Genomic DNA, 23,144 nt, shown 5'->3' with positions numbered 1-23,144 from the left:
TTTGTTTTCTTCCTAATGAGTGCTAACTCCAATATGCCTGTATTAGTCCGTTTTCACACTGCAGTGAAGAAATACCTGAGACTGGGTAATTTATAAAGAAAAGAGGTTTAATTGACTCAGCTCCCCATGGTTGGGAGGGCTCAGGGAACTTACAGTCATGGCAGAAGGCACCTCTTCATAGGGCATCAGGAGACAGAATGAGTGCCAAGTGAAGGGGCAGCCCTTATAAAACCACCAGATCTCCTGAGAACTCACTCACTATCATGAGAACAGCATGGGGGAAACCACCCCCATGATTCAATTATCTCCACCTGGTCCCGCTCTTGACATGTGGGGATTACTACAGTTCAAGGTGAGATTTGGGTGGGGACACAGCCAAACGATATCAATGCCTAACAAATGTAAATGGAGGATGGAAGCTGTCCTGGTACAAACACAGTGGTGGGCTGAGTAACTTTCACAGGAGCGGTTTAAAAAGCAGAGTTGATGTGAGCACAGAATCTAGCCTGGCCTTTACGTATCTTTGAAGCCCTTGTCTCTTTAAAATGTTTAAATAAAAAAAAAAAGCTAATTATTTTTTAGAGGGAATGAAAAGATGCTGTTTATTATTTCAAGCCCTTCCTTGAAAACAGCCTCCGAGGACTGCGGAGGGAAACTTTGTTGGCTGGTTTTGTGAGCCTCCCACAGACCAGGAGCTAATGCATCCTTCTATAAAGAAGAAACATGCCCAAGGCAAGGTTGAAAAGTCATTCCGAGAGCCCAAGATACTTGCCACCTCATATCGGAAGATTTTTCTCTGAGCCTCAAAGAGGTTTTTGACCTTGAGAAGGGAGGAGTGGGGGTTACGTATTTATTTTAGCTCAAAGGCATTTTAAGAATTTGAAACATATATTTCTGTAGTGAAAATGAAAATTCATTCCTTTGAGACAGACTACAGAGGCCTGGGTCTCAAAACAAAACACTGAACAAAGGGAAATAAGGAGTAGGAATATGTAAAACGCTCCCAAACTGAAAATATCTTTGGAATACCACATTCTCCATGATGCCTCCTGGAAAACTTTTTTAAAAACACTCTATTTAGGGACCTTGGGCTGACAAAGGATTTCCGTACCTCCTTACCCTGGCTTTGATTGCTAGACACTTCAGTGGAAAGAAAGAGGGATTGGGGTCATGTGACTCTCTGCGAGCAACTTCTGAATTCTAATCTTGGCCTTGACACACACTGACTTTGGAGACTAGATTAGCTAATTTAACCTGGCTTTGTTTTTCTGCCAGAATGATCGGGATTAATAAAATGACCAATTCAAGGATCTCTGAGAAGAACTGTTTGATAAGAACTTTATATGTAGACATCTTTGAGGGCATTCTGCTGATCAGTGATGCCAACTGCTTCCTACCTCCCGTTTATAGTTTCATTTTCTTTCTGATATTTAAGAATTAGTTATGATTAATGTTTATATACCACAAGTAAGGCTGTCTTTTTAAAAAAAAAGTGAGCCGTATGAACCCCAATGTAATTATTTAGCTTAGAAATGAGAATGTGTTAGAAAGTATAGTTTAGTGAAAAAAAAATTCTAAAGAATGTTTTATATCCAGAATCCTTCTCAGTGAAGTGTTTTGTCCAAATTACTACATTCTGAAATACAGTATTATAATTTTTAAGTGATTAGAATGCTTTAATGACAGACATCTTAAGCAGTTTATAGTAATAAATATATATGATACTTGCCAAAATAAATTAGAGGCATTTTTCTTGGATTTTACTGTTTGAAATTGGACCAGAAATGTTGACCAATAGAAATCTAAAAAATCATGTAAAGGAAATCAAGCTCTAAATCAGTTGTTATCAGATGATCCAATTCAACATATCTTAACTCACTGGCATAGTTTTCTAACTCACATGATTATGTGAATTTGATCCTACCATAGTTTGATAGCATTTGGGGACCGAAATGGACCTTTAGAAATGTTCAAATTAAGAGCCAGGCACAGTGGCTCATGCCTGTAATCCCAGCACTTTTGGAGGCCGAGGCGGGCAGATCACCTAAGGTCAGGAGTTCGAGACCAGCCTGGCCAACATGGTGAAACCCCATCTCTACAAAAATACAAAAATTAGCCACGCATGGTGGTGCGCGCCTGTAATCCCAGCTACTTGGAAGGCTGAGTCGGGAGAATCGCTTGAACCCAGGAGGAGGAGGTTGTGGTGAGCAAAGATTGCACCACCGCACTCCAGCCTGGGGGTCAGAGCAAGACTCCATCTCAAAAAAAAAAAAAAAAAGAAATGTTCAAATTAACCTCCTTATTTTGGAAGAATATCCGGAAGACTCAGAGAGATTAAGTGATTCACTAACGTCCCAGAGCTAACTCATGTCCAGGTTGGAACTGAAACCCAGGTTTTATTTTAATTCAGATTAGCAAGTAGGTTCTTATGAGGTGTGTGCTGCCATGCTAGGAGCTTCAGGTGAGACAGTACCAGTTCAGGAGGCTTTCAGTCTAGCAGAAGTGCTAAAGTTAGGACATAATAACAGCTAACCTTTGTGCCAGGCACTATTCTAAGCACTTTACATAATTAGTTCTTTATATTTTCCCAACAACCATGGGAGGTAGTTGAGGCAGAGAGATGTTAAGTACCTTGCCCAAGGTAACACAGCTAGGAAGTCTCAGATGAGGCAGTCTATGCTCTTAGCCCACATGCTGTACTCCCTTTTTACTGGTGAATATAGTGTGGGTACATAACACAGACTATTATGTACCCACAGATAGGTTCAGGGAGAGGGCTTTGGAGATCCAAAGAGAGGGGTCCACGTTGAGGACTGAGAAAATTGCAGAGAGGAAAAGGTCTAAAAATGGACTTGAGAGGATAGCCAGGATTTCAGTAAGAGGAGAGATGAAACGGGGGAAAGGCATCTGAGGAAAAGGAGCAGTGAGAGCCAAGGCACAGAGTTGGGAAAAAGCACAAAGTACATTCATAGAATCTCCCTCTGGAGCCCTATCTAAGGAAAGAGAGAAAATCAGAAGTTGAATGATTTAGGAACAGCTACTAAAACGAGATTGCAAAGAACATAGGCAGCAAAAGAAATGGTTAGACATCAAGTCAAAAGCAGTTTGCAAACTCAAAAAGCTCTCTTGCACAGATTAACAAAGGCCTCTTATTTCTCTTTTTTTTCTATTGTTCCAATAAAAGGAGTGAGATGTATTGAATTTGAGGCATAGAATATATGTGTCAATTTCCGAACCACTTTTCATGAAAAGAAAAGGATTCCATAGCAGCCTTTCCATTTTAGTTGATGCTGCAATTATAAAGGTGTGGGTCTTTAATGATTTCAAGATTCTGAAGTATCTTGGGTCCTCAGTGTAAATATTTCATATATTAAACCTTGTAATATAGAGGTCTAATACGCACATGTAACGTTGAAGCCATGTGAAACATTTCCCTGAGAACTAAATATTTAAAGTTGCATGTGACTTTGAAATTCTAGTAAATTTGGTGAGCTTTCATTATGCATGTGCTTTCCCCTTCAACACTGCCAACTACTTGAAACTTTTCCTTTGCCACCAAAGGCTATTGCTTAGCTCCTGCTACCACTGTGGCCCTGGTTCATATCTATTCCATGTGCAAACTCTTGGATATTTCTTTCAGTAGATTAAACTTGTATTTCAGTGCCTCTGAAGACACTGTATGAAAACTGCTTTTGAAATAAGAACTTTCTGAATGACCTTCTCTGTCACTGACTTTCTCTGTTGACTTATTGGGCATGATTAAGTCTCTTTGCAGCTCAGTTGCTTTGACCCATAAAACAAAAACCATCCCTCGGCTCCCCGGCCTCTCAGGAGTGTGAGAATAAACAAGTGAGCACTGGATAGGCTATAGCTATCGTGGGCTGAAAAGATTTTCTTAGTTTGTTCCGGCTGCTATAACAAAATACCACAAACTGGGTGGCTTATAAACAACAGAAACTTATTTTCCAGTTCTAGAGCTGGGACATCCAAGATCAAGGCAGCAGCAGATTCAGTATCTGGTGAAACCCTTTTGTGGCTCATAGACAATAACTTCTTGCTGTGCCCTCACATGGTTGAAGGAACAAGAGGTCTCTCTCACGCCTCTTTTGTAAGTGTACTAGTTGCATTCGTGAGTGCTCTGCTCCCATGACTGATCACCCTGGTTATGTCCCCCCAATCCTGTCATCACCTTGGGGAGTTGGGATTTCCACATATGACGTTGTGGTGGACACAAACGTTCAGACCATAGCAGATGTGATAGAAGAGTGGGGTGCTTTATTACTTGTGTTGCATTCATGAAGCATTCACTGCATACCAGTGATCACTGCAAGGGCTTGACATGTATTCATTTACTCATTTATTCATTTTTTATATTCATTTTTCCAACCTTACAGGTAATACTCTTATTCCCAGTTTAGAGGTGAGTAAACCCAGGAACATGGTATAAGGCAAAACTAGTATTTGAACCCAAGCATTCTGATTCCTGGGATGAGCCATTAGAGCTGTTCAGAAGTGGAATGGGCTCTCTTTTAGGACAGTGCTCCTCTCTTCTTTCCGGGTCGCTGCCAGCAAGTACGGAGAGAGGAGCTATGACTTTAAGGTCTTAGAATTTGTGGAATGCAGTTACTCCCCATTTGTCCGAAATCTCAGAATTTGTGTCATGTCTCTAAATCAGATAAATGGAGAGTACTAAAAGCATTGTTGCTTCTGCTCTGAAATTGTTATAGGATTATTTTTATTGCATCCAAGTCTTACACACTGAATGGCTGGGGATGGGTTCTTTCTACGAATATGTAAGTCCTGAGCATGGCCGAGTAACACACAGCCCTGTGATCAGGGAGCTAGGCTGGTGAGATATGTCCATGTACAGTGTTGGGCACCAGACTACATAGAGATCTCTATGGCTCTGGGCAAGCATGGAACCACTCAGGAGACTTCCTGAAGAAGCTGACACCTGAATTTAGTGATAAAGGATGGATGGGAAAAGCGTTCCAAAAAGAAGAGAGTGTGTAACGGAAAGCACAGATGTGTGAAACATTGCCTCTGCAGGGAACTCCATACACTCTAATATTGTAAGATTGTTAGCAAATCAGTGATGTAAAAATAAATGAAGCAGGCCGGGGGCGGTGGCTCACGCCTGTAATCCCAGCACTTTGGAAGACCAAGGCAGGCAGATCACTTGAGGTCAGGAGTTCGAGACCAGCCTAGCCAACACGGTGAAACCCCATCTCGACTAAAATTCAAAAATTAGCCAGGTCTGGTGGCGTGTGCCTGTAATCCCAGCTACCAGGGAGGCTGAGGCAGGAGAATCACCTGAACCCAGGAGGTGGAGGTTACAGTGAACCGAGATCTTGCCACTGCACTCCATCCTGGGCAATAGAGCAAGACTCCGTCTCAAAAAATAAATAAATGAATAAATAAATAAATAAACAAAGCATTAAACTGAGATTTCTTAAAATCCCATTTCCTTACCATTCTCTCTTTACCCCACTACAATGAGTACTTGAGAGAAAAGAATCTTTTGCTAAATTAGAATTTATTGGATAAAATAGCATTTATTTCATGTCAAAATCTCTGGTAATTGTGAAGTGGGCAGATACTGTAGTATAACACCAAATTGATAATTATGTTTATAAAAAATTATGAACTAATGAACTAGCATAAATCAATAAAGAAGAAAACATAATTGGATTTCTAGCATTAGAACATTAATTAAGTCCAATAAGACAAGGCCTATTTGTTGTACATAGTAGAGGGCTTGAGAAACTTTTGATGAATATGAATGTTGATCAAGAGTTCCTTAGAGATAAACAAAACCAATAACCCCACCTATGACTCAAAGACTCTAAGTAGAGCCTGCCTCCAATAACTGCTGGAAAGAGCAAGTGCAGATTAAGATTTATAAGTACACTTTACTTTCATTACAAATAGAAACATTTTCTTTTTAATAAGGCATAAAACAATTTATCTTCTTTAGGGTAAGGTGATCCTTTTTCATTAGTTTTATTAAAGTACCAAAATCTTATGAAACTAATTGTAATTTATGTTAACATTTAAAAATCATGGTTAAATTTAGCATTTTGAAAAAGATGACTAATGCCCTGATTTAACTTAAATGTAACCATCAAAAATAGAAGCATGTAGCATATCTGTAAGTATGTCAGCCCACACAGACCAAATAGCTCCTGGGTTTTCCTCCTTAATGAGCACTTGATGATTGATCAATAATCAGTTTGGGAGCTAATTAAAGTCACTAGAGTAATAGATATCCCTGTATAAGGTTCATCAATTTAACAGTGTGCTAGACAGACTATAGGGGCATTGTTCATTTCTAGATATAATTTCTGTTCAGCAAAGCAGATGAGTTATGGCCTTGGAGCCCATGGAGAGTTCCCGGAGGAATCTTATATCCCTGGCATAGCACAGTGGACTCCTTGCTGTCTCAAGTCAACAGAACCAGAAGGAGATAATTAGTACAATTTGTTGTTATACTGGCTTTTTCTTTTGGTTAAAATTTATCTGCCGGCTGGGCATGGTGGCTCATGCCTGTAATCCCAGCACTTTGGGAGGCCAAGGTGGGTGGATCACTTGAGGTCAGGAGTCCAAGACCAGCCTGGCCAACGTGGTGAAATCCTGTCTCTACTAAAAATACAAAAGTTAGCCGGGTGTGGTGGCAGACACCTGTAATCCCAGCTACTTGGGAGGCTGAGTCAGGAGAATCACTTGAGCCTGGGAGGAGGAGGTTGCAGTGAGCCGAGATCACACCACTGCACTCCAGCCTGAGCGACAGAGCAAGACTCCGTCTCAAAAAAAAAAAAAAAAATAGCTGCCATCTACCCTGACACTGAGAAGTATGTTATATATGTTTCCCCAAATAATAAATTCTTACAGAATTTAGTTATTATGAGATAAAAATTTGAAATCATGGATTCAATATCAGTAGAATTTTAGAGTTAGAAAGGATCCAAGAGGGCACATAAACCAACCACCTCCTTTGTAGGAGTTACATAAACTTTGCCCTAGAGTCACACAGTCTCTGCATGGGAGACTGTAGGCTCCAACAGAAAATAAAAACTGGAATAACAGTAAGGACACTGTTTTCATATACTACTCCTAAATGTCATCCTACACTATTTCCTCTGAGCTTCATCAGATATTCTCCTTTTAAAGGATATATTAAAATTCTCTTGAAAGGAAGCCTTCTGCACCCAGAAGTTATGTGATCAATTTTTCCCTCTATGATCACGCCTCTACTTTGTACTTTGTCTTTCATCCTACACTTTTCAAAGTGCCTGAGGTATAAAGTTAGATTTGATTGTCTCCCTAATTTTGATCCTGTAGAGAGACCTCATGTTGTCATGTTGTCATCTCTAATAGATGAGGGTCAGAAAGGCTGAGGTTACAGAGTTATTTTGCAGCAAAGCCAGGACCAAAATCCAGGTTTGTTGTTCATAGACCTTTCCATTAAAAATGCTACTCTGTAAATTTACTAGGGGCAAAATCTCAATATGCTATGGTGTTGCAGGACTTTTCCTTAGTTCAACTAAAGACAGGGTTCTTTGTCCCATGGCCATGAAAATTTAGGCTCACAGACAATTTGAATGGTGAGTAAGACAGGGTTTCATTTGGTGAAAAGGAAGAAAAGGGGGAAACAGAACTTTCCCTGGGACGGTGTCCCATGCTCCAGTGCTTCTCCCACTGGAAGACTGAATCTCAGGTTCTACACAGGAAGAGGAGGGACCAGCTCCTTCCCACTGCAAAGGGCCTAAACTTCCCGAGGTTCCATCCCATGGGCAGGCCAGTTGGCGTTTCTCCAGTGACCCCCTCCCACCTGGCTGTGTCAATGGTAGTATGAGATACTTTCATTTTTTTACAAATAGTTAAAAACTCTGCCTCATCAGTCAGATCTCTGGACTGAGAGAGATCCTGAGTTTGCCCCACCATTGGATTGCTTTGTGGGTCAGAAGAGAACTGGTTTATCCAGCAGCCAGGCATGGAGCAGGCCTGGGCCAGCACAGAGTGACCCAAGGCAGTGCCTTGACCAGAGCCACGGACCTAGCTCTGCACATAAGTCCTGCCCCCGACAACTGACAACAGGCCCTCACAGTCACTTTTTAAATTCTGGATGACGTGATTTCCTATTACAAACAAGTGACATGAGCTTTCAAAGCAAAAAAAAAAAAAAAATTCTGCCTCATGTTTCTTCACTTATTATTGATCTTGAGCACATTTCAAACATTTCTTTAGCCTGTCTGTGAATTTTCTGCTGCATTATTTGACCCATCTAAATGTATGAGTATCAGTGCTTTTACTTTTTAGCAATGTACATATTTTCATATAATATTAATGTTATTTTTGCATCAAACATTTTATCTACATTACCTTTTTTAGTCATTTTTTATCATTATACAAAGTATGCGTAGAGGGAAACATCACACTGTACCCCATAAATATGTACAATTTTTTTGTGTCAATTACAAATAAAAATATTTTTTAAATCCCCAAAAAAGAAAAAAAATGCTGCTCTGTATGATTACTCCTGAAACAAAAGTATTAACACTACAGTGAACAGAAGCTGATTATTTCTGTGATTTTTCTTAGCTTTATTTCCTCCCTTTGCATATGTGTTCTCTATTTTTCCCTTTGTTTTACTTAGTCTCTGCATCTCGTTTGCCCTGTCATTTGGTTACTTGGCAGTCCCTAGCCAGCAGGGTGCAGAGTCCCAGACAGTGTCTTCTGTTCAAAGCATTTGTTTGGATTATAAATATAATTTGATGATAAATTCAAACTGTTATGCTGATTTCATTTCAATGGAGTCACAATGTATCTCAAATTTCCTTTGATAAACTTGCCCTAAAGACCGTATCTCATGCTATTTAATTGTTCACCTTGGTCTATTTGCTCATTCTAAAGAGTTTTGTGGCCAGGTGTGGTGGCTTATGCCTGTAATCCCAGCACTTTGGGAGGCTGTGGTGGGGGCGGATCACCTGAGGTCAGGAGTTAAGACCAGCCTGGTCAACATGGTGAAACCCCATCTCTACTAAAAATACAAAAATTAGCCCAGCATGGTGGCGAATGCCTGTTATCCCAGCTACTCTGGGGCCTGACGCAGGAGAATCGTTTGAACCCGGGAGGCGGAGGTTGCAGTGAGCCGAGCTCATGACATTACACTCCAGCTTGGGTTACAGAGCGAGACTCCATCTAAATTAAATAAATAAATAAATAAGACTGGGTGTGATGGCTCACGCCTATAATCCCAATACTTTGAGAGGCCAAGGCAGGTGGATCATGAGGTCAGGAGTTCAAGACCAGCCTGACCAAGATGGTGAAACCCCGTCTCTACTAAAAATACAAGAATTAGCCACTCACAGTGGCAGGCGCCTGTAATCCCAGCTACTCAGGAGGCTGAGGCAGGAGAATTGCTTGAACCTGGTGTGAGGGGGTGGTGGAGGTTGCAATGAGCCGAGATCACACCACTACACTCCAGCCTGGTGACAGAGTGAGACTCTGTCTCAATAAATAAATAAATAAAGAGCTTTGCTAAAATTCTTAACATATTCACTGATATGGTTTGGCTCCGTGTCCCCAACCAAATCTCATGTTGAATTGTAATACCCAGTGTTGGAGGTGGGACCTGGTAGGAGGTGATTGGATCATGGGGGTGGTTTCTGATGGTTTAGCACCATCCTGCTCGTGCTGTCTCATGATAGAGTTCTCACAAGATCTAGCTGTTTAAAAGTGTGTAGCACCTCCCCCTTTGCCCTCTTCCTCCTTCTCTGGACACATAAGACATGCCTGCTTCCCCTTCACCTTCCACCATGATTGTAAGTTTCCTGAAGCCTCCCCAGCCATGCTTCCTATACAGCCTGCAGAACTGAGTCAATTAATCCTTTCTGTTTATAAATTACCCAGTCTCAGGTGGTTCTCTATAGCAGTGCAAAAGCAGAGTAGTATATAAATGGAAATATTGCTGATTTTCTTCCTTTTACCTCTATTAGAAACAACAATCCCTCCAATCATGGAAAAATTATGACCTGTTATTGAAATGAATTATTTAATGGCATTCTTTTCAAATATCAATAGCTGACATTTACTGTGCACTTATATGTCAGCCTCTTTCTTCTGTGCTCTTCGTATGTGTTAACACATTTTATCCCCCCCACCACCTTAGGCAGTGAGTAATATTGTAATTCTGATTTTACAGTAAGGAAATTGAGGCACAAAAAGGTTAGGTTACTTGCCAAAGACCTCACAGCAAGTAAGGGCAGAGGCAGGATTTGAACACAGGCAGTCTGTCTCATGAGTCGGAGCTCTTAACCATGAGTATGCTACTACTCAAACTGAATTGTCCTATAAATGCTGCTTTGCAAGTGTAATTGACGTTTTGTAAACTTTGCTTTCACTGATTTATGAAGAGCCACATTGGCCCAGGGAGAGAAGGTGGGTTTGTGAAAGTTTATCATTGTAACAGTCCTGCTGGCCACTCATGACCTCAGGGATCAGCAACTCTTTCAGCCCTGATGCTGGGAACAAGAAAAAAAAAAAAAAAGAAAAGAAAAAAAACTTTCTGGTTTCACTTGCAGGCCTTAAGTGGGAGGTGGAGGATGGGATGGGAACTGAGAAACAGAGACATCCATTGTAGGTGTATGTTAAGGGCTGGCTTCTCATGCCTTTATATCCTTTATATAAATGAAATATATTATCTATTTTTTTCTCTCCCTAAATGGGCTTCCAGACTTAAATATAAGCTGATTACAGAGAAGCCTGGGATTTTTTCTCTACCTAATTCTCACTCAGCCTACCCTGAAGTCCAGCAACTGCCCCTCTCCCACCTCTGCATATATCCACTTCCTATTTGTAGTGCAGTAAGAGTAGGCTGGCCTTTGTGTCACCCCTACTGGGGAGAGATTATGTCTTTCATCTCTAGTCTCAAGGCCTAGCACAGTGTCTGGTATTCAGACACTCAGTAGCTGTTTGGTGGATGAATAAATAAAATCAGTATACATTGCACCCTGAAACCTGGGCTAATGTCTACCTGATTCTAGAGTAACTGTCACCATACATTGAAAAAGGCGCTAATTGTAAGAGGTGTGTGTAGACAGGCCAAAAGCATTTCCAAAGTGTGAATTCAGGAGTGTTTTATAAACGTGTAAGTGTCTTTGCAGTCGCCTCCAAGGCCATCCTCACTGATACATTGTTTTAGTTTTTATGAGGTTTGTGCTAGCCCAGTTCTCAACATGAAATAGCAAAAAGGCATCTGTTGGTCTGCTTTTATTGTACCTCAGTTCTCTCTGCTGCTTTGCCTTTGGGAGACAGTGGCCTGCACCTATCTGCTTAGAGCCTGGTTATGAAGGCCCAAAGCCTGCACTGTTACTTCTACATCATACCTTAGACACTGTCAAGAATCATAACTACCCACCGTGCTGTATGCTTACCTTCTGTCATTTCATCCCCATTTTACCTCGAAGGAACTGGAGCTCAGGGGCATTAGGAAACTTGCCCACTTAAGAATTGGTGGCACTGGAACTCAAATCCAGGTCTTCCTGGTTCCAGAGTCTGTGTTCATCAGCGGGTTTGGCCAGGTATACTAAAGAGCAAGAAGACTGGAGATTGCAGATGTAAAGATCATGGCACACGTGTCCTGAGTGCTCTTTTTGAGGGAATTCCTGCCCACTACCACTGTCTCAAGCCACCAGAGAGACAGCTTGCCCAAAGAAAGGCCGTGACCTGGAGGGAGGTACTGTGGCTGTGTTAGGTTCCTGGGGTTCAGCTGAAGGTGGTCCTGGTGGCTTTCCCCATACACCTGAGAGTTTCCTGGGAAACAATGGGTGTGGGCTTCCAAGGCTGTGGTACTACCCCAGTGGTTTGGTTAGTCTGGCACTTGCAGAAATTCAGCTACAGTTAGAGTCCTCTTATGTATTGATTGTAGAAAATAGATCTTTATCTTAGGTAGTTGATAAGAAACCCAAAGAATGTAGTTTCTCAGAAGAGCTTTTAGTGATTAATGGATTTAGTGAAGCAGCAGGCTATATAGAGTTAGGAAATATTGTCACTAACATACTGTTTTTCATCTCCCTTCCCTGCCAAACCACCACATCATTTCTTTTCTGAGAGGCCATAAATTCCAACACTAACCATATTTCACAAATGACTTAGAACTATTTGTCATCCCATTAGTCCAATCCCAGGTGTTTATTGCTGGTGCTATTTTGGAAGCCGAGAATAGAAAAGAACAATGCCAGGTGCATTGTAGATGTTTAATAAATATTTGTTAAGTGAATAAATGGATGGACAAGCTTACTATAAAATGGGTTCTTATCCTTCATTTGATTCTCACCTGTTTTACTCATACTGTATATGAGACAGTTTTAATAATCTGAAGGTACATAAACATGACTGGTACCCTGGCTCTTCTTACAGGACAGTCCACAATCTGGGTGGTACATAGAGATCTGTGACATATAGCTAAAGTGCTGTGTGCTGAAGACTCTGAATGAAGAGCTGTCTTGAAAGACAATACTTGTCTTGGCAGTCAGAAGAATAAGATCCCTCTGGCTGAGAAGCCAGGGAACACTTAGCCATAGGTGAGATTTAAGCTTGCCATGGAGAATGGGTCAAATGTCAAAAGGAGGAGGTGCTGGGGGACAGCAGCTCAGGGACTTGCTTGGGAGAAGCTGCAGAGGCAGGAACGTATAAATTCTGGGGAGGGAGCCGTAAGTGACTGACTCAGAGTGGTACACAAATTGCTGCTTGGATGGGTGTTGGGACCAGTCTGATAGCATTGAACTCCATGGTAGAGGGAATCATGTCAAGTTTAAGAAAAGGTCAAAGAGAATGGTAACAGGGAAAAGGCCTTATAACTGTCATCGTGGATTCTTTTTCTTACTGTCCATTCCCTCTTCCTCCATACTAAATGAAGTCACCCCAAGCCATCCTGCATATCTCCACCATGTTATTACTAAGACACTGCTTTGACCATACTGTCTGCAACACTGTGGATTCACCAACACCTATAGAATACATTATGCCCTTCTTAGTGGGGGTTTCAAGACTCTTTGGCCCATGCCAACATATCTAATCTTATTCTTCAGCTTGTTACCCAACCATCTACTTTCCAAGTTCTTCCCTGTACCCCTTCTCTGCCATCTTGGTCTGCTCATGCCCACCTCACCTGTGTACTTTCCCGCATCCCTGCCTTATTAGAACTTTGCTTGTACCATCTTTCTAGCCTGGATGCCCTCCCTTCATCTGTGCCCATCAGAATATCAAAGGCCCATTTTTTAGTCTCCAAAATTTTAAACTCTTAGAAGATGGAAACCAAGTATTTCTTTTCACACCCATCAGTGGGTTATGGGTGGTAAGCACCAAGCACGTGTTGAATACATAAATATCTTTCATCCCCTCTTTTCCTCTATTCCTACATATAACTAAGAGTGGCTGTATCCCTTAGATAAAGAGGCCTTCCAATTGTATGATACTTTAGACTTTCCAAAGGTTATGGCATAGCAGTCCAAAACACCTCATCTGAAGCCAGGCTGTCTGGGTTCCCACCATTGCTGTGCCAGCTGTGTGACCTTGGGCAAGTTACATAACCTCTCTATGCCTCAGTTTTTTCATCAACATAAAGGGAAGAATAAAGGTACTTATTTCATAAGAGTTTCTAGAAGGATTAAATATGTTATTCGTAAAATGCTGAAAACTATGTCTAGCACATAGTGAGCATTATATAATGCTTGCTAAAGTAAATTATACGTATATATGTACATATCTGTATATATTGTATACATATATATAGTAAATACTCAATAAAATTTAAATTAAAAAAATACACAGGGACACACAATTTGGCATCCATGACGACCTTGTAAAGTAATCAGAGGCATTAAATAATTTCCCGACACCTAGTAATTGTAGATCCATTCCTGGGATCCATGTCTTCTAACTTTTGAGCCAGTAGTCAAAAAGTAGAAACTATATCATTAATCTATTGATCTCTCCAAAACATATAGTTTTCAGATATATAGTGATTTCTTAACACGAAGCATTAAATTTGCTACAGGTATTTTTATTATTTTGATTTAAACTATAAGAGTAGTGTCAGATACATGATATGGGCATGTCAATAAGAAAAAAATATTAACTTCTGTGCAAGTTATCATATAGGATATCCCAATCTCCTAAGGAAATTCATGATGTGGGTCATTTTCTACTTGACTATTTTTTCAGCAGTTGAGGAAAAATGGAGCAAGAAAGATAAATTAGGTGTATTGAATGGAGAATAATGCATGAAGTTTTAGTAGAGAAGAATTCAAACAGGAAAATGTGCTATGGGAGTACATTTACATGGCTATATGCCTGTCAGGTCATTTGGTATGCAAAGGCTTGTGTTTGCATTAAGCTGGTGGAGAAGCTGTTATTTTCTTTGCAGTATGTATTCAAAATGCACCTGTGAAAAATAAAAGCTTTCCTTTACTTCTCTGAAAAAGAAAGAGAACTGTCTGTTATTTTAAATACAAAATACATTTGACTTCTGTCAACAGCTTACATTTTAAATAATGCAGTTTGTACTTGCATTCATTATCTGCAATTAGAGTTCTCGAAAAAGCTTTTAGCGTTTATCTCCCCAACTTTTAAAATTCATTCACTGTAACTGTTAACATTTTAGTGAATAGTGGAAACCCTAAGACAAATTGGAAAACTCAACAAAGAAATTTGCTTTCCGGAAATTACCACCGAACTAGGTAGAGAATACTCAGCTATTGTGCTGAACATTATGATGAGATACACTCTTTTCTTTCCAGCGTTAGGTCAGACTCAAATGTTTTCCTTTTAACCCACACTAGTCAGTAAGGAACACCCTGCTGGCAGTCAGCGCGGTATCCTTTCTTTCAGGCTTAGTTTGTGCAAACTACCTGTTTATACTAGTCCTCAGTGTCCAAGTCAAGCAAGAGTCAGAAGTTCAGATTTTTTCTTTGCGATAATTTATTTAAAAGAAATATTTCTCAGATACTTGGGGTGGCCTGAGGTGCCTTTTCATCCAAGTGTAATGAGAGTCACATGTTCTCATTTCCTCACTCCTATTAGCAAGAATACAGACAGCTGAGCAACTCGTGTGTGTGTGTGTGTGTGTGTGTGTGTGTGTGTGTGTGTGTGTGTGTGTATGTGTGTACAGCCTCTCATTTTAAGATATAACTGGAACCAAGACCCAAATATAATAGTATGTGGGTTTGCTTCAGGCAGGGAATAACAAGAGCCAAGCCTAGAAAGAAATGCAAGGTGTGTGTAGATTCGTTGACCTTTTGCTGTTTGCCCAGCTGCAGGGTGACTCCCTTTTCATTTCCCAGCTGCTCAGCTGCTTCCTACTGCTATTTTATTTTGCTTTCAAACTGGAGTAGCCAACCAAACTTCTCCCAGACAGGTTCAATAATTACTAAAAACAGACAACTTTCCAATTACACATGGCTCAGAAAAAGCTGCCAGTGCTTTATATTTTAGCCCTTACTTTGTTCTGGCTCTGTAATGCCTTTGACATGATTTACCAGCTTACATTTTTAAGGAAAGCCATCATCAGATTTTATGAAAATAAGTAAAGGTTCTTCATTAACCCCATGTTTTACCCTTCAAAATAGTCATCTTGAGAACATGTGTTAAGTTGAACCATAAGAAAATGCTGATTTTCCACCATTTTAATAACCTACAGAAACAGCAATTTCATATGGATTAACCTAAATAAATATATTTATTGCAGTGATGCTTCCAGGTCTCAAACTATTTAAAAACTCATCTCTTGAAATGAGAAAAATCAAATTCATTACTTGAAAACATTGCATTATTCTCAACTTCTTAGACCTTAGTTATAAAATTGGCTCTGAGTAACGTGGTTATTTCCATATGAAATGAAGTCTGTCTTCTGGGGGTGAGAATTTGACATCATTTATAAGAAAGTACTGCCACAAATGCTTAGCACTGGGTGCCGAGTTCGGGTGTGCTCCTCGATACATCCTTTGCATTGGAGTCATCACACCTTACATGTGTTGTTTCTTTTAAGGAGCATAATTGTGCTCAAAATACACAGGTTTTCGAATTCACCCGGATGTCTGACATATGAAAGCATACTGAAATTATATTGGAAAAATTATGATTTTCAGATAAAATCTGTGACTCTGAAATCTGTGACTGTTACTCTCCTGTACCTAAGAATACAGAGATTACACACCGATTTATAGATACCATTATAAAAATAATGAATAGCTTATTATTTAAGAAAATATTTATTAAGCACCTATGTTGTCTGAAATACTTTTAGAGATAACACAATAGATCAGTTTATTTTAATTAGCTGAGTATAAAATTGGCAATATATTACTAAGTCTCAAAAATGTGCATATTCTCTAATGCTGCAATTCTATTTCTGAAAATTTGTCCTAGGAAATATGACACAATGTTGTACACAAACATTTTTTGTAACAATAATATAGCCAAAATGTGTAATAATTGAGGATTCATTCTGTAAATTTTAATACATTATGAAATTGTTATGTTCTATATATTCCTAAATTTATTAAAATTCAAATTACATATATCATTTCTAAGAGAAGAAATTAGATATACATCAAAGGTTTTTAACACAACTTTATAAAGCAAATAGTTGAAATATCCTAAAGTTTTTAACAATGGGGAATTAAGTTATGGAACAGTCATATAGACAAATACTATGTAGCACTTAAAATTATGTTTAGAAGAATATTTAATGATATAGGAAAATATGCTGATATCTAAGTGGCAAAGGACATTGTAATCTAAAAATTACAAATATAGGATGATCTCAGTTTTTTAAAGAGAGAAATCATATATGGCATTTTATTTTATTTATTTATTTATTTATTTTTTTTTTTGAGGCAAGGTCTCACTCTGTCACCCAGGCTGGAGTGCAGTGGCACAATCTCAGCTCACTGCCACTTCCACCTCCCGGGCTCAACCAGTCCCCTCGCCCCAGCCTCCCAAGTAGCTGGCTCTACAGGTGCATGCCACCAGGCCCAGCTAATTTTTTTATATTTGTAGAGACGGTCCCGCTGTATTGCTCAGGCGGGTCTCAAACTCTTAGTTAGGCTCAAGCAGTCCTCCCACCTTGGCCTCCCAAAATGTGCTGGGATTACAAGCGTGAAGCCACCATGCCCTGCCCTTAGTTTTAACTGCCATCCCCTCACTACAGTAGCCAGCCATATATGGCATTTTTAAAGGAAGAAATGTGTGTACATGTGTGTATGTGCGTGTGTGTGTTTTCATAGAGAAAAGGCTGGAAGGCTTTATACTAAAATCTTGTCAGTGGTTATCTTTGATTGCTTTTTATTTTCTTTATTTTCTTTTATATTATTATTATTATTATTATTATTTGAGATGGAGTCTCACTTTGTCACCCAGGCTGGAGTACAGTGGCACAATGTCAGCTCACTCCAACCTCCACCTCCCAGGTTCAAGTGATTCTCCTGCCTCAGCCTCCCGAGTAGCTGGATTACAGGTGTGCCAACACACTTAGCTAACTTTTTGTATTTTTAGTAGAGACAGGATTTCACCATGTTGGCCAGGCTAGTCTCGAATTCCTGACCTCAAGTGATCTGTCTGCCTCGGCCTCCCAAAGTGCCGGGATTACAGGCATGAGCCAGCACGCCCGGCCTATTTTTTTGTTTTGTTTTGTTTTTGTTTGTTTGTTTTTTTAAGAAAATAAATGTTTTCTACATTGAACATAAAAAATATATATTACTTTGTGGTCAGAAAAACAATGTTTTTTCAACTAAAACTATGTATGAACCTTAATATTTACATTTTTTACTTTGAAAAATAGATTTTATGCAATAAAATTCCTTTAATAAAGACTGTACTAATTTGGGTTTGGGTTGGGCTAAAATCAATCCATGAATAAACGGTTTATTCTGCAAATTAATAATGTAGAGGAGATTTTACAGAAATACTTTTAAGCTTAAGAGAACTTTTCAAGTACATTGAAAAGTATGCATAAGACTCCGTAAATCATTTTTTCATCAAATCCTGTCCTCTAGGTGCTTTTTCCTGGCAAATGAATTTGCATATTTCTGTGTGCTTTATGTAGAAGCAGTAGTCCATAATTCACTTACTTTACTGACAATCTGACTTTTCCCCTCTGCCATTTGGAAGGTGGTATGTGTATCATATATGTTGTATAAATGGTTCCCATTCACTCTCTAAATGACAGACAGACATCTTGTAACAATTTGGGTCACTTTTCCACAGGTGATGAAAACATACCATATGTATCATGCAGAGAGCATCAGTGCAGAGAGCAAGCTGAAAGAGGCCGAAAAACAAGAGGAAAAGCAAATTGGGAGATCTGGTGATCCAGTCTTCCATATTCGACTAGAGGAGAGACATCAACGGCGAAGCTCTGTAAAGAAAATTGAAAAAATGAAAGAAAAAGTAAGTAAAAAGAGATTGCAGAACTCTTCTGCCTTCATTTGAGGAGACAATACTAAGAACACTGATGCAATAGCTGATATCCACACATTGTAAATTATTGTGAAAAGACATGCATTTCCTCCCATGGGAATGAGAAATGTTTAGGAAATATAAAAATCATGTAATAACAGCTGGACATCATTTCATGGTGAATGCCAAGTATTCAATACACAGTGTGGAGAACTTGAATATTAACAAGGAGATTTCATTGCGAATGGGCCTGAAGCCCAAATACATTGTTATTATTCCCCATAGCTGGGTAATTTTAGTTTGCTATTTAAATCAGATTCAAAATGTACTTTTGGCAAAGGACTTTGAGGGTCATTTGTATATGTGGAATAAATTGTTAAGGTTAATAAAAATGCATGTATGTTTCTCTGATTTGATTAAAAATGACTTTGCATTCTTTCCCAATGCCTGGATCTTCTTCATTCCAGAGACAAGCAAAATATTCAGAAAATAAGCTAAAATCAATTAAGGCACGGAACGAATATCTCCTAACACTTGAAGCCACCAATGCCTCAGTTTTCAAGTACTATATTCATGATCTTTCTGATTTAATTGATGTGAGTACTGGAAGTTTTTGTCTTTTCCATATTAAAATGAAATTAACAATAACCATATTTCGTTGATTGGAAAATACTGTCATTTCTTAAGACTGTTATTTTACGTAATACTCAAAAAGAAAAAAATACTTTTATTTAAATTATCCGTAATATGAAGACACTATCATCTGTAAGATGCATGTGAAAAAGTGTGTATCCTAAAACCAATGAAAAATAACTGGTTAGATTCTGTGAAGCTGTGAGAAGCCTGGTAAACTTAGCTAAGACAGGGCCCAGTCATTCGCAAGTTATGCAGTGGCACAGCCCTAACTGCATTCATTAATTCAAAATATATTTATTGGGCCCCCACTACTGTGAGATGCTGAAGCTCTTAGAAGCCATATGCAGCCCTTACCCTCTAGGATTTAAAGTGGAGAAGACATACTTAAGAAATGATTAAATGGATGATTACTTTATTACAGTTGTGATCATTACTGGGATGCAAAATAGAGTACACATAAGTGACATTTACAGATGTAACTAAGTCTCTGTACATTCTCTCATAGGATATGATATAAAAAAGCAGTAATTAGGTTTATTTAGAGCTCTCCTAATACATATTCATTATATGTATGCAGCATTTACTGCCATTATTCCCCAACTTTAACCCTCCACATTATTAATTCATCCTTTCATTCAGAAAACACGTACTGAGTAGCCCAGTCATTGTGCTAACACTGTAGGAGACTGCAAAGATGAAACACAAAAATCCCATGTCCAAAAATGCCACTGCCTGCAAATAAAAGATAACAAGTGATTAAGTGCCATAAAAACAGCACAGATAAAGTCATAGAGGTTCAGAGGGTTATCTGCTGGAATTTTATTCATATACTGCTTTGTATTGATTGGATTCAACAGTTTTATTATAGAATATTTTATGGCTCATAGTAGCTGTCATAATTTAAACATACAGTAGGTTAAAACAACTTCATTTTTCTGGTGAATTTAAGTCTCATGTATTTAGCTGTGCCAAACTGTTCAGCCACAGTTTGGGATTTCTACGAAAGAATTGTTGAGGGAAGGAATTATTTTTTAGCTTATTAACACTCTGATGTGCCTCTTTTTTTTTTTGAAGATAGAGTCTCACTCTGTCACCCAGGCTTTAGCGCACTGGCACTATCTCGGCTTACTTAACCTCTGCCTCCTGGGTTCAAGCGATTCTTTTGCCTCAGCTTCCCGAGTATCTGGGACTACAGGCACGTGCTACCACACAGGCTAATTTTTGTATTTTTAGTAGAGATGGGCTTTCACCATGTTGCCCAGGCCAATGTTGAACTCCTAAGCTCAAGTGATCCACCTGCTTCAGCCTCCAGAAGAGCTGGGATTACAGGCCTGAGCCACTGTGCCTGGCCAGCTGCCTCACCCAACCTCTGATGTGAATTTTTTCTTTTCATCTCAAAACAACTTTATCCTATAATATCATAATTTGTTTATATAGAACCATGTAGTAATAAATAAAACCAGAGAAATTTTTCTTTTTTCATTTATTACAAAATATTTCATTCAAGTAATCACTTGATTATTTGAAATGCAGAACCTTTTTGTGTTGTTTTAAATACTTACTTCTTCCAGCACCCTAATGAAATAAAAGGAACTTTTTCTGTTACACTGCTCCTAGATTTCCTAAATAAAAGATTTTATTTAGTTTCCTGAGTAAAATTAAGGAATTTTATAACCCCAGTTTTCAAACTTAAATCTGTCAGGTTTCTCCAAGGTATAGGGAATATAAAAGAACTAATATTCTTTCTTGCTTTTTTGATTAGGGTTCATTTTTGTAGTGATTGGAGTACTTGGCTAAATCCAAACCAATTTTTTTTTTTCCTGAGATGGAGTCTCACTCTGTCACCTAGGCTGGAGTTCAGTGGTACAATCTTGGCTCACTGCAACCTTGGCCTCCCAGGTTCAAGCGATTCTCCTGCCTCAGCCTCTTGAGTAGCTGGAATTACAGGCGTGCGCCACCACACCCAGCTAATTTTTGTATTTTTAGTAGAGATGGGGATTTACCATGTTGGTTAGGCTGGTCTCGAACTCCTGACCTCGTGATCCACCTGGCTTAGCTTCCCAAAGTGCTGGGATTACAGGCGTGAACGTGCCACTGTGCCCAGCCCATCCAAACCAACTTTAATACAAGAAAAACTCTCCATGTATAGAAAAGTATTTCTTTAATACCTAAAAGGTGCTAAGCACCATTCCTGACAATGGGAATCCAGCAGTGAATAAAATGAAGGCTTCATCTTTATTGATTTTATGTACAAGTTGGGAGACAAACTATAAATGAATTTATATACATACAAGTACATGTATACACACACACATATAAAATAAGTCATGACAATGCCATACAGAAAAATGAAACAGAGCTATGGATGTGCTTCTTTTGATGGGGTGTCCAGGAAAAGCCTGATACTTGAGCAGAGGAGTGAGCTGCAATGCCATGCAGCTATCTGGGGAAGGAATGCCTCACACAGAAGGACTGGCATATTGAAGGGTGCAGAGGCAGAGGTGTGTCTTCCTGTGTTAAGATGCTCATGGAATAGCAAAGGAGGCCAGGATGGCTGCAGCTGAGCAAGTGAGGAGGAAGGTGATAGGAGATGAGGTTGGCAGAAGCCCTATCACTTAGCATCTTTTGGATAGGGAAGGGTTTGAATTTTGTTCTATGTGTGATGGGAAGCCATTGAAGGGTTTTTTGAGCAGGGAAGTGACATCACCTGGGTTACATTTTAAAGATTCACTCTGGCAGCTGAGTGAGAAATAGAGTAAAGGAGTCAGGAGGACACGAGTGAAAACAGGGAGCTATAGCAAGAGTCTTTGCGGTTGCCCAGGCTAAAGATGATGCTGACTTGGACTGGTGTAGTAGTGATAGACCTACACAAGTGGTAGGATCAAAACAGATTGAAGCTAGAGCTCACAGGAATTTGCTGCCATGTGTGAAAAAGAGGATAGAAATGACTGCTAGGTTGAGGTCCTAAAAAATGACTCCTAGGTTACTGATAATGCCATCTACTGAGATGGGGGCCCCAGGGGAGAAGCAGGCTGAAGCGGGAGCAGTAGTCCTGCTATGTCTGAGAAGACTGAGATACCTATCAGACATCTGTGTGGAGATGTAAAGGAGCATCCTCAATATTCTTGGGATATATCAGACTGGAATCGCATATCAGGATTTTGAGAGTCATCACCATCATTGTCATGGATATTTATTGAGTGCCTACCATGTAACAGGCAGCATAATGTCATTGAATCATCACAACACTCTGACATAAATAGTGTTTTCTCCATTTTATAGATTGAAAAAAAAAAACAAAACAAAACTGAGATTTAGCTAGGCTAGATAACTTGCCTAAGGTTATGCAGCCAATCAGGGATAGGCTTCAAACTCATACATTTTTAACCTCCAGATCTAATTGACTCTGACCTAAATAAGTAACTGTTAAATATCCCAAGTGATTTTCCATTTTTAAAAAAGTTGGACTTTTGAAAGATCAGTCTTAAATTTAAAATGTGAACAATTCTCAAATAATATAACTTAAGATATTGGAAATAAATGATATGAAATTGGTTTGTTGTTTATTCAGCTGAAATTGGGTACTCTCTTAGTGAAAGTAATTTTTATGTTCCATGACTCACTTTTAAGGCAATTAGAGTGTGAATATGTATATTCTAAAATGGTTGCTTATTTTGTAGGAATCCAATTTGCATATATAGTAGTGATCCTAACAACCATTAAGCTTGACCCTTCCTGGTGAAAAAGAAACAGGTTGATTGTTATGCAGAGGTATCTAGAATTCTTCATGCTTTGTGAGTTTATTTAGCAAAGTACATCTTATACTGAGCTATCTAATAATAATGAGAAGAGCTGTAATGCCTCCGGTGAGAAAAAGTCAAGACAACATTTTTAATGCACAGCATTTTGTATGTGAAATGACATGAAAGGCAGTAAATGTATCTTGATAAATTCAAAGCATTATAAAGAGTCAGAGAATTAAAGTTGAGATCTTTTTATATAAACCCCCAGTTTCCTTTTACCTTCCACTCATGTCAGTATCTGTCTTT

At 39.2% G+C, this 23,144-nt stretch overlaps 1 protein-coding gene across 3 annotated transcripts in view; it reads left to right on the top strand.

Moving 5' to 3' along the window:
• The window catches only part of SRGAP1 (SLIT-ROBO Rho GTPase activating protein 1), a 322,245-nt gene that overhangs the window by 184,557 nt on the left and 114,544 nt on the right, over positions 1–23,144 (top strand). For all 3 annotated transcript variants that reach the window (XM_063593373.1, XM_008978446.5, XM_003824809.5), the window contains exons 5-6: positions 18,268–18,450; positions 18,927–19,055. In XM_063593373.1, coding sequence (XP_063449443.1) covers positions 18,268–18,450; positions 18,927–19,055 — 312 coding nt within the window. The remainder of the gene's footprint in view (positions 1–18,267; positions 18,451–18,926; positions 19,056–23,144) is intronic.

The sequence above is a fragment of the Pan paniscus genome, chromosome 10 (genome assembly GCF_029289425.2).
Source record: "Pan paniscus chromosome 10, NHGRI_mPanPan1-v2.0_pri, whole genome shotgun sequence".
In the NCBI taxonomy this organism is placed as follows: Eukaryota; Metazoa; Chordata; class Mammalia; order Primates; family Hominidae; genus Pan; species Pan paniscus.
Note: the sequence above shows the minus strand (reverse complement) of the source record. Positions and strands in the feature narration are given on the sequence as shown.